This window comes from Rhincodon typus, chromosome 17 (genome assembly GCF_021869965.1).
Source record: "Rhincodon typus isolate 14 chromosome 17, sRhiTyp1.1, whole genome shotgun sequence".
Taxonomy (NCBI): domain Eukaryota; kingdom Metazoa; phylum Chordata; class Chondrichthyes; order Orectolobiformes; family Rhincodontidae; genus Rhincodon; species Rhincodon typus.
This window is the reverse complement of record NC_063348.1, coordinates 4648945-4661958: the sequence shown is the minus strand read 5'-3', so window position 1 is coordinate 4661958 and position 13014 is coordinate 4648945. Positions and strand designations below refer to the sequence as shown.

The window sequence follows — 13014 nt, the reverse complement described above, 5'->3', positions numbered from 1 at the left end:
GCCTTTGGTTCTGTAAACAGTAACCAGATGGTGACAACAACATCAGCTTCACATTGCCTGCTCCTCCACACCTGCTCATTATCTAGCAGAATCTCAGCAGGGCCAATCCATACCATTTTAATTCCGATCCTGTAAGCTGAACTGGCCATCACAAACATCACATCAATAACCTATCTTGTAACAAGAGATCCTTTAAACTTACTCCAGGTGCAGAAGTGCCCTGACCAATTCATTTGTGAACTCTCTCTCCTCAAGGTACGTTCGCTATTACTGTCAATGACATTTGTCAAGTCCAGAAAGTGAACAAGTTGCCTCACTGATTCTGGTTAACTGGTTGACTCTGACAAGAATTAACTGGTGTCTCATACTGCAGCTTTGACATTCTCCTCTGTCATTTGCCCAATAAATGAACACACCACAGATTTGGCTCCACACATGAAAGCAGTAATCAGATATCTCAGTTTCGCGCTTCACTGCTGATATAAAGGTAAGATGATGAGCAGAACCTTCAATATCAACTGTAGTCAGCTTGACGATGGATTGATAGGTACATTGATGAGAAATCAAAATCGACCATTTCACCACCAACCTATTGATGTGATGAAATGAGAATCACCAGTTGTGTCTCACAGACCATAAACTCACATGTCAGAGCTGCGGGAATAGGCCATTCAGCCGACAAGTATCCCACCACACAATGTGATGTCTGATCTCCTTCAGACTGCTTGTCGTTTTTTTACTCCAGCTGAGCATAGCTGTCAAATGCACAGTACTTGATAAAGAAATCTCTGAACCTCTTCTTTAACACTTTCATTGATCTCGCCTCCACAACTTCATGGGCAGAGAACTGCAGGCATTCATTACCCTCCAAGAGAACAAACACCTGTCCATTTGCACAACTATAGTCATTTGATCATTACGTTCAGAGGGCCAGGCTAATTTCTGTGGTCACAAGTGCAAACGCCGACATGTGAAAGCTCTTGGAATTCATTGTTCTAACTCATCAATAAAGCTGGATTTAAATGTGAATCCTAGTCACAACAGTCATGATACTATTGTTGACTTCTGTTCAAAAGAAAACGTACAATTCACTCATGACCTTCAAGGTAGGAAATCTGCCACTCTGAACTGGTTTTCTACATGTGTTTCCAGGCCACCACCAAAACAATCGCATCTTACTGTCCTCTGAAAATGGTCTAGCAAACCACACTACAGCACAATTCATAACAGAAAAACACCTTAACACCTAACTGTAGCAGTTCAAACAGGTAGCTTAGTAGCACCCTCCTGAAGAGCAAGTCGTGTTGGCGAACAAATGATGTCCACAATCCATCCACAAATTCGGGAGAAATGTCAACATTGTCCTTTCCACAGGGCTCAGATCCACCACTGTAATAGATTCATCCAAAACAATGCTACTTGAAGATGGATCTCCAATCATCTCCACCTTAGACCTGCAGTCAACTTTGTAGTCTGATTGACAGTCCCATCTCAGAGTAACCAACGTGCTGTTGCAATTCACAAGGGTTACGTTGGTCTTGGTATTTGATTCTGCAAATAGTAAACCGGATGTTGAGAACAACATCAGCCTCATACTGCCTGTTCCTCCACTCCTGTCCATGAGCCACGAGAAACTCAGCAGGGCCAATCCATATCATGCCAATTCCAATCCACTACATTGAACTGGCCATCACAAACATCATATAAAAGCCTAACTCCCTCCAAGAGGTCCTTCAAACTTACTCCAACATACAGAGCTTGTAAAGCCCTTAGACAATACAAATTTTTGAATAATTAAACCACCCCATTCTGATTTAGATTCTTTGCAGCTCCATGTAGCTGTTTGTTTAACAACTGTGTTATTGAATCATATGGATAAATTAACACCCACACATAATTAAGTAAAACAGGTTAAAAAATGATTTCTTACAGCTTGGAAAAATTGCAACCACAGCAGTCCAAACTTTAAGACTGAACCACTACACAGGACTTTTTTTTTTAAAAGAAAGTTACCCACTTCTGGAGTCAAGGGTGTAAAATAGTGAAACAAATCATACAAAGGTTAACATACCAATGAGAAACAGAGAAGGACATTCTCCCCTCCACAATTCAACATGATCATGGCTGAGGTTTGAATTCCACATTCCCATCAACCCCAATAACTTTTGATTTCCTTGTGTAAGAATCTATCCATCTCCACCTTAAAAATACTACCTTCTGAAGTGAAGCATTCCAAAGTTGCATAGCCTTCAGATGAAGCAAAAAATCTCCTCCTCTCTGTCCGAGAAAGTGTCATTCCTAACTTTTAAGTAGTTCCTCCTGGTTCTGGACTGATCCAGAAGAGAAACCATCCTTTCCACATCCATCTTGTCAAGACACTTTACGATTTTATGTACTTTAATTAAGTCACTCCTCACTCTTCCAAAATTCAGTGAAAGGAACCAGAGTCTGTAAACCTGTCCTCATTTTCCCCCCCAATTTTTATAGACACACCAAAGAAAGCACTCTCTCCAGTTGCATCACATTTGGTAAGGCAACTGCTCTGCCCAGGACTGTAGGAAACTACTGAGAGTTGCAAGCACAGCTCAGTCCATCACGCAAGCCAACCTTCCATTGTTAGCAAGGTTCGGTCACACAGAATACAGACAGAACTAGCCAATTGGATACAGAACTAGCTTGAAGGTAGAAGACAGAGGGTGGTGTTGGAAGGTCACTTTTCAGACTGGAGGCCTGTGACCAGCGGTGTGCCACAAGGATAGGTGCTGGGTCCACGGCTTTTTGTCATTTATATAAATGACTTGGAAGTGAACATAGGAGGTACGGTTAGTAAGAACGTAGATGACACCAAAACTGGACAGTGAAGGTGGTTACCTCAGAGTACAACAGGATTTTCATCAATGGGTCAAAGACTGGCAGATGGAGTTTTTTTCAGGTAATTGTGGTGTGCTGCATTTTGGAAAGGCAAATCGGGACAGGACTTATACACTTAATGGTAAGGTCCTGGGGAGTGTAGCTGAACAAAGAGACCTTGGAGTGCAGTTCATAGTTCCTTAAAAGGTAGACTTGCAGATAGATAGGACTGTGAAGGTGGTGTTTGGTATGCTTGCCTTCATTGGAGCCTCAGTCCTTCTTCAGGTGTTAGTGAGAGAGGTAGTAGCAGACACAGAATTTATAAGTAAAAGATTGCTGTATTCTTCCCTCTGTTCTATTGCCCTAACGCACTTTATAATGGAATGATCTGCCTGGACTGGATGCAAGACAAAGCGTTTCACTGCACCTAGGTACATGTGAAAATAAGAAATCAAATTAAACCATGAAACAAACCAAGCATTCCAGGTGTTAATTTTGCAAACTCCCAGTGAATTGCATCCAGTACATTTACATCCTTCCTCAAATAAGGTGACTAATACAGTGAACAGTATTTCATATTAAAGACAGTATTCCTTTAACATTTTTTGATTACTTGCTGCATCTGCACAGTAACATTTAGTGACTCATCTAGTACTTTTCAATTTTGTACTAACTTCCAATTTAAATAATACTTGGCTTTTTCATTCTTCCAGCCAAAGTGAGCAATTTCACGTTTTGTCACAGAATATTCTATACGCTAATTTTTGCATGGTCACTTAATCTATCTATATTGGTCTGCAACCTTCTTATGCCTTACTTGCAACGTAACTTGTCACTTATCTTTGAGTTAGCTGCAAATTTGGCTACCATGTCTTCACACTGTTTATGTAAGTCATTGATTTGACCGGTCAACAAGCTGTCATCCCAGCATAGATCTCTGCAGATTCCACTCGTCACATACTGCTATTCAGTAAAAGATCCATTTGTGAATACTGTGTTATCCATTCATGTTAGTAGGTGACTCCCTACGCCATATATTTCTACTTCGCATAAGCATCGTTTTTATGGCACCTTGTGAGTTATCTGCTGGAAATCCAAATACAGTACACCAATGGGCTCTCCCACATCTGGAGAGCATATTCATCACATATGTTACTCCTTCAAAACCTTCCAATTGTTAAACATACTTTCCCTTTCACAAAGCCATACTGGCCTTTCCCATGACCGTGATTTTTTTTTAAGTGCCCAGCTTAAACCTTCTTAATGATGATTCTAACATTGTCCCATCATTTCCTATTGTCTGGCCTCCCTCCCTTTTTGAATGCATGAGTTATATTTGCTGCTGTATAGTTCAACAGAACAATTCCAAAATTGAGCAAATCTTGGAAAATTAACACTCATTCATCCACTATCTCATTAACCACCTCTTTTAGGATCTTAGGCTGACTTGTCAGTCCATAGCCCCAGCAATGTGTGCAATACTGCTTCCCTGGTGATCATAATTTCAGCAAGTTCCTCTCTCCCATCCACCTCCTGACTTGCTGCTATTTCTGGATGCTTTTTTATTCTCCAGTGTGAAGACAAAAGCAAAACATTTGTTCACTTCATTTACCATTCTCTCTCTCCAGAAGTCCAACTTTCCACGAATATACCCTTCTCCTTTATATATGCCCGGAGAAACTCTTGATACCCGTTTTTACATTTCAAGCTGGTTTTCTCCAAGCAGAGCAGAATCATTCGGGTTTTCTATTCAACTTTCAGCCATAATATTTTGGCTGGGATGTTGGGATGGTTTAAAACACAACATGATTGGTGGATTGGAAAGAGGGTGCTGCCATATGTTCAGAGTGTGTAGGAAATCTGAACTAAACTGGTCAGACCCTCAGGTCAGAAAAGCAACTTTCCACTGACTGATTAAGCATATTGGTTGGTATGGAGGGAAGCTGCCTGCATCACTCTACTCCCAGATTCTCAGGCACACAGACAACCATGGTCATATGAATCCAGGATTAATCATCTGAATAACAGTCAATTAAAATCACATGCCTGTCCACTGGTGCAGAAATTATTGATTAGTTTAAATAAATTGAGAGGTGATATTTATCTTGTAGCTTCCATCCTCACTTGGGTAAAATGTTTTTGGTCTTAGTTTATACCTATCCTAGAACCTTGAGGAGCCAGGGCCTTCATTTAGTCACAGACTCATTATGCCTGATAACATTGACACGTGGCAGGCAGTACATTTGGGCTTATTCAACTAATTTGCAGGAAAAGTTGTCCATAGTTTCACCAAGACAAAAGCAGTGCAGTGTTCAGATCATAATTCGGAAATTATTCGCAATGGAAACTCAAAACTACCGAGCTTTACTTACGAGTAAACACACTTCTAACCACAGGAGCACTCTTTGTGTCATTATCATTAATAGTTGCTACACTGATGGTGTACTTGGTTCCAGGAAGTAAGTCAGTTATTGTGGTGAAGTTTGACACTTCTATTTTGGTTTCATTCATATCAGAAGAATTGTAGGTAATGCTGAAATTATACTGGGTGCCATTCATTTCTGCAGGTCCCTCCCAGGCCAGAGAGATGGAAACATTGGTTATGCTTGTCACCACGATATCTCCAGGCTTCATAATAACTGTTTAAAACAAAATTAGAATGTTATGCAAATCAATGTAATGACAGGATTCCATTTCCCTATTGCTAGCCTCCTGATTTCCATCCTATATGAACTCCAACTTATTCAAATCTCTACAACCAATCTGCACTTGTTCACTGTGTCTCATTTGCCTGTCACCAGTGTCTCTCTGTCCATAGAGCAGTTGAGTTCAAATCTTCATAGACATTTACAAATCCTTCTATTGATTGATGTAATTCTACCATTGAATCCCTTCCACTGTGATTCTGGTGTGTCATTTCACCCATCATTTTTGATCTCTTACGCTTTCCCTCTTCATTTTATGATGCTCTGAAATACTCCTGTTAAACTGCTCTACTTTACTACCCTTTTCCTGTCCCACCATGAGCATTTTGAAAACCTGTTTTTTCCCTAGGTATCTGTTAATGTCTACCAACTTCCATTTTTAATCTGTACCCTTCTTTTGCAATAAAAAAAAGGCTGAAATATTTTCTACATCAATGTTGTTTTGTAGATGGAGGTTCTTGTATCTGACTGTATTTTACAAAGGCCCCAAGTACATTTGAAGAATGATGAGGTTAGGATTCCCAATCCTCCTGTTTTGGACAGGAATCTAACGTGATTGCAGTGTCTGCAGCCTTTCCTCTGTATCCTATCTACGTTTCTTTTGGACAGCTGCATAACTTTCACTCAGAGATGTAGGCTAGAACTTGATTCACAGTTCCAGAATTCAATCACTTAACTCCAAGCACACTCATTGTACTCTGAAACAAACCCAAAATATTACAGATGTTAGAAATCAAAAAGCTAACTAAAAAATGTTGGAAATTCTCATCAGGTCAGGCAGCATCTACGGAAATAAACAGGGTAAATGCTTTTGGTTGAGATAATTTTTCATTCAACTGCTAACTCCAAGTAAAAAAATTGACCTTGTATCATTTAAAGCAGTAAGCAAAATAATCATGCTTTTGCATTTTTAACTAGATTTTATTTCGCCTCGCTTTGGGATTTATCACTAGAAGGATTGAGGAATGAATTGAACGAATTATCTATTCTGATTTTACAAGAATGGGATATGGAACAATTTATCTCATCACATAATTAAATCACCAAAATTATTAGTCATAGAGTCATTAGCATAGAAACATGTCTTTTGGCCTACTATATCTACGCTGACCACCAAACACCAAACCGCACTCGTTCTATTTGCAGATTATATATCCCTATGTTATAGCAAAGATTTCCCAAAATCAAATATGAGGAAACTGAGGAGAATGTATCTTTGAAAAAGGAGGGCTGACTGATCTAACATGGAGTCCATGAACAAAAAACAATTGTTTATCCAGTCATTTTAATCTCCTGTGAATTTGTATATTAAAAAAAAAATCAAAAACAAGAAACAAGTCCAATTTAATCAAATAAGAAGAACATTCTCTGGAGAAGGTCAGAGCTAAGACACAGGAGGGTGGGGTATTTTTGTAGCTAATAGTTGGCAAATCAGCCATAAAAGGATCAGGTGTTACAGTTATCAATTTTGGCTGATATGGACATAACAGCACTTTTAATTTTGTTCTGTATCTTCAGAGGCTGATTCTGAAGCAAAACGTCAACAGTTTACATCAGATACCATCTCAGTCACATTTCTCAGTTCAGGTGCTGAAAGTTTAAGAAAGTATGTATGGGATCCTGTGTGAGAAACATAAACGCATACTTAAAACCAAAAGCGGAGGTGCGTATGCTATTGTTGCACAACTAGGTTAAGCCACTGTGGATGAATTATTTCATTGTCACACGTATTTGAGAAAAGGCAGTGAAAAGTATTGTGTTGCCAATGAAAAGAAATTACTTAAATAGATCTTCATCTTCTGTTGAATGGACAGAAAAATAAAGCTCAACTTTGCAGCCATTCTTGTCAAGCACGGTTTTGGTTTCTTGAGGTCTTGCTTGTTCTTCTTGAAATGCGGCAAACCAAGGATGGGGGTTCATCCAGATATCACTCCAACCCATTCACCTCACTTTTTTGGTGGGAGTTATAAAGCTGTGGATATTTTCGGGGTCAGTTGGTGCTAGCCATACCTTAAGTGGCTCAAATATCTTTGGTGGTCACATTGCTCTATGTCTAATTACACGATTATGCGGTGCCGGCATGGCAGGTAGCCTTCGGTTTCCTGAGCCTGTCCACTCCAGGTCGGCCGTATCCGTCTTTTCTTTCCTTTTCATCCATCTCCTTCTTATTACCGAGGTGGAAGCTGCAGCTTTGCCTCACGGTAGGCCCGGGTCAGGACTCCTAATGGTGTTGGCGGGGTGACGGCTGCAGTGTTGGCTCAGGCCCTAATTTGTACTCCTAACGATGTTGGCCAGTGATCCCTACCAATGGGGAATGCTGCCCAGAGACCAGAACACTGTTTTCCCAAATACGTGTGACAATAAAATCATTCATCCACAATGGTATAACCTCGAAGCGTGACAATGGCACACGCAGCCCCCACTTCCAGTTTTTAAGTGTAAGTTCATGTTTTTCACAAAAGACCCTGCGCATACTTCCTTAAACTTTCAGCAGCTGAACTGAGAAATGTGACCGAGATGATATCCGATGCAAACTTGTTCATGTTTTCTTTTAGAATCAGCCTCTGAAGGTACAGAACAAAATGCAGTACAATGTCCCAAGCCACTTCACAGGGGATTTGTCAAATACAATGTGACAATTGGTCATACACGTCAGTGGCTTTCAGTTCAGGTGAGCAAAGTGCTAAGTTTTAAAGGTCAGTATTACTGCTCAACTGGGAGGAGTGAGCCACAATTATGAGTAAGTGCTGGTAAATAGGATTTGAATAGCTAGGTGGTTGTTTCTGACCAGTGCAGGGCCAAAGGGCCTTTTTCTGTGGTGTAGGCCGCTCTGACTCTGAATAATGGAGTCCCCCTATTCCAGAAGGCATCATAAATGTGAAAATAATTGAAACCATCAAGGTATCAAATTAGCTGATCCATTGCGAAACAGCACAAAGGAAATTCACACCACATTTTGTTATGAAAAGGGTAATAACTATTTATTGTAAATACACTTGACTTTTTGATCAAATGATCAGAAGCCCAGTCCACGAGGGTGGGATGAGTTGTCTCTCAAAGTTATTTTGATTTTAGCAACGATGACATGGTGTTGTCTGTTGAACAATGGTCATTCTTTGGTTCAATAGTTAAATTTCTTCCGTTAGTTCACTTTTTAAGGGCCCTTGGATTTTTAAAATTGTTTTATCACTCACAGAGAGATAAGGGAGTGAGGCATTGTCAGTTTGCTGGATTTGGATGTTTCTGCCTGCACTGCTCTCTCAAGTGAGCAGCAAATTGCAAGTCAACCAATCTGAGGGCTGTTGTCAGTCATTTTTTTCTCTTCACTCAAAAACATTTGGTGTCACTTGATCACAATAATACAAGTTTCATTGCTGCAAGAGTAACATAACGTAATGCTTATTTTTGGCTGTGCAAGATTATTTTTCAAGTTGCAAATCATTCCTGGTGGTTTAGCTTTATACCAATGTCTGATTTTTCATTGCCATTTACGGTCAGTATTAAAAGCAGAGAGAGAGAGAGAGGAAACAGACATAGTAAGGCTGAGACATCCCAGAGCTATGGTACAGTCCTGAATGTAATAAAATGTCCCAAGATATTTCAATCAAAATTTGGCAGTTTAAAACTATGCTGTACCACAGGCAACTCAGCACCATAGAGGCAGAAATTGGTGCAAGTTGGGACGGGGTAGCAGAGTTCTAAGTGAGCTCAATTTTATGGTAGCACAAAGTGGGAGGCTGGCAAAGAGAATGTCGGCAAAATTTAATTTCCCTTCTGTTCCATTGGGAGCAGAATGTCCCAACTATCATGAGGCTCCATCTTGCCATAGATTTATCTGCCTTCAATTTGCAAGCTGCACAGAAAGTCTACATAGGGTAGACGATGGCAAAAATTAAATGTTAAATACAAATTCTCCACATTTGTTCCCTTGCCAATAATTGTATGTGGCGAACCCAGATAACAATGCAAAACAATTTTGTGAATGTAATTTGTTGAATCTCCAGCAGATGTCAGTAAATCCTTTGCAGCTGCCAGATGACCCCAACTCAAGGCGGCACAAATAGCTCTTACAGACCTCAGACTGCAACCCTGCACAATCCAAGACGTATGTTAAATATTATAGCTTGATCTACTGCAACATATTTTGTACTTCAAAGTTTAATTTTAATGGATTTTTTGTCCCCCCGATCAACCTGTTCAGAGATGTCATTACACATCTTTGGATCAGGTGGGACCTGAAGACAGGAGTCCTGGCCCAGAGGTAGACATACTACTAATGTGCCCATGAGAACTCTTTAATTTTAAACAGATAATGAAATACTTAATTTGAAAGGAATTAATAAACCAAACAGAACAAAGAGTTCAAAACTCCAAAAATGTTAGAGCATTCAGCTTGCTACATATTTACTTTTTGTTTCTTCTATGTTCCTACCCTGCCCATTTCCTTCCTTTGGACTAATCTCCAATTACCCATTATCCTCTGGAAGTAACTTCGCTGACTCTCGGCCAATTGCTTCACACTTATAATGCTACACTGGATATCACATGCAATCCCGTGGAAGCTTCTGGATTAACCCTTACTCCTTGAATTCTTGAACCCTGTTTTAATCCTCTGCTGCAAGATTTACTGCTGTTGTGGCAAGGCCAATGGATATTATTTTTGTTAGATACAGGCATTAAGGCATAGAGAACAAAGTCAGGAAAATGGAAGCAAGAGGCAGTTCAACTATCATCTGTTTGGATGGGGCAACAGGCCCAAGGGGCTGAGGAGCCTCATCTCTTATTGTGAAACTCCTAGACATCGAACTTATTCTTTCAGCGGAAAGATGTGGCCCTGGTCGTTGCCTTTTCATGGGGATTTGTTTTTCAATTCTTGATTTTATCGGAGTAGTTTTTCGAGAAGTTCATCAGCTTTTGCTGTTTTATTTTGGAAGAATGACATCTATATCAGATTAATCAAATGAACAACAAATACGATTACTAATGGAATTCAACAAGATACTTACATTCAGTAGTGAGGATACCCTTGAGGGGGAAAAAAGAAAGAGAAAACAGAAAGTTAGATGACTTTGAATTTCTCGTGACTCTGTTGAAGATCCTGACTCTTGCTGGCTTACAGTTCCTCAGGCACTGATAGCCAGTCTCTTGATACTTTGTGAACTTAAACTTAACATTAAAGATGATGACCATTCTATTCTCATCTGATAATTATATATTCTTCAGCTGGATTTCCTAGATAGCATTTGAAAGCATCAACCCCCACCAATTCTGTTTCCTTTTGACGAACTCTGGGTGCCAAGTGTTAATTCTACTGCCATCCCGCCATGGTCATTGGCATTAACTAAGTAAACTCATCGGATTTGGGACTTCCTCGATCCATATGGCTATAGATTACACAATAATGTCCTTAACCACTGATTCATCGGACCGTACAAAGATCCTTCATATTGATTCTCGTTTTGTTGATTTAACCTCACTGTGCTTTACTTGGAAGTGATGGCTTTTGCTGGAATATGGGAGTTTCAATTTGCATTTAACAGCCAGCTCTCCTTCAGTGATACCGAGTGATCAGAGTTTAAAGGACAATGGGTGCGATTTACCACTTCTGTAACTTCAGTATGGGGGGGGGGCACAGTGTGTGGCAACTAACACGATGCCCCACTGCCAAAAGACAACTTGTCTAATGACACCTAATTGCTGGGTCCTGAAGACCAGAGGATTGAGCAGTGAGAAGCTAAGTATTTCTTTCTCTCTTCTTTTGAGGCAAAAAAGTAAGCATGGATCAATCACTGAATTGTTCATGAAGACGAGATAAGAGAACATTTGTCAGAAGTTGATCAGTCAATTTTAAAATTTTTGGTTTTGCAGGTTGGCGCACGTGTTATTGTTCTGGCTGCTTTCTCTCAAACTTGTGGCCCTTACACTAGTCCACACACAAGGACATCTCACCAGTAACTTACACAGACTAGTGTTGCAGACTGTTTCTAACCCTTTTTCTTGTACATTTATGGTGGGTGTAACAGACATGACTAGAGGTGGATTTCTGTTGAGATGATGAATAGCCAGCCCAATGCTCTCCCAGTTTGGAATTTCTCTGACAATTCACAGCGTACACGTTACATAGGCTGTCAAAGGCTTTGGCATCTGCTCCATTGAGGTAGAAAGAGTCAGAGATGAGCCCAGTTTCACTGGCTCTGGAAGTCAGTGCATGGGGAGGCATGGTGGCTCAGTGGTTATCACTGCTGCCTCACAGCGCCAGGGACCCTGGTTCGATTCCGACCTCAGGCAACATTCTCCCAGAGTCTGTGTGGGTTTCCACCAGGTGCTCCAGTTTCTTCCCACAGTCCAAAGATGTGTAGGTTAGATGGGTTAGCCCATAGCGTTCAGGGATGTGCAGGCTAGGTGGGTTAGCCATAGGAAATGCAGGGTTACAGGGATAGGGTAGGGGAATGGGTCAGGGTGGGATGACCTTCCGAGGGTCGGTGCAGACTTGTCGGGCTGAATGGCCTGTTTGCACACTGTGGGGATTCTATGATCTATTCTGAGTGATCCAGGCACTTCAATGCTTAAGATCTGTGGAGAGAAATCAGAATTATCGTTTCGGGTCAGAGTTTAAAGGACAAATGGATGGGGTTTACCACTTCACCCTTCACTCGACCTGAAATGTTAACTCTGACTTCTCTCCAGAGATGCCGCCAGACCTGCTGAGCTTTTCCAGCAATTTTGGATTTTGTTTCTGATTTACAGCATCCACAGTTCTTGCAGTTTTTATTCAATATTTAAGATTATAGTCTCCACCACCACAAGGGGGGACATCCTACTTCCCCATGCAAGACAAGCCCAGAGAAGCAGGTACACTGACTGGCCATCCTGGAGACAATTGGCCAAGCTCTGGAGGCAGGAGAGATTAGATGCAATGAAATGGAGGCTCTTTATTGGAGGGAGTGTGGGGGCATGGGCTGAGGATGTGCCTCTGTAGGTAATGGATTGCCCAAGCAGAACAGACCATCCAAAGTCTACAGACAGATCACCAGAACATGCGTAAATTTCTCACCAAATAGCATGGGGACTCCAACTGCCAATAAAATATGATAGGAAGCCCTTAAGTAGCCACTTAAGAGTTTTAATCAGGACAAGGCGGTAGACAGGCAGGATACCTGACCCTATTCTGCTGCTTGTAAAATACAGAGGAGTTTGGGAGCTGACGGACCTGCCTATCTCAATATATCCCACACTATTTTATGTACCTCCTCAAGCCCCCTTACCCCTCATACGCTAACCAGCCAACTTCAGCGTGTGCAAACACCTGAATGATATTTTCTTATTGACGTTGGGGTCTAAAAAGATATTCACAATAATGTTACTGGACTAATAATCCAGTGGTCAAGACTAAAATTCCATAAATGTAAGTTGAAATCTCACCACAGTAGCGTTTTAATTAAATAAATCTAGATCAAAA

At 40.8% G+C, this 13014-nt stretch overlaps 1 protein-coding gene across 1 annotated transcript in view; it reads right to left on the bottom strand.

Moving 5' to 3' along the window:
* The window catches only part of ptprja (protein tyrosine phosphatase receptor type Ja), a 102671-nt gene extending 92095 nt beyond the window's left edge, over positions 1-10576 (bottom strand). The window contains exons 1-2 of the mRNA XM_048607138.1: positions 10562-10576; positions 5223-5489 (exon numbers count right to left, since the gene is read on the bottom strand). Coding sequence (XP_048463095.1) covers positions 5223-5484 — 262 coding nt within the window. The 5' untranslated portion in view covers positions 5485-5489; positions 10562-10576. The remainder of the gene's footprint in view (positions 1-5222; positions 5490-10561) is intronic.
* Positions 10577-13014: the final 2438 nt, after the last annotated feature.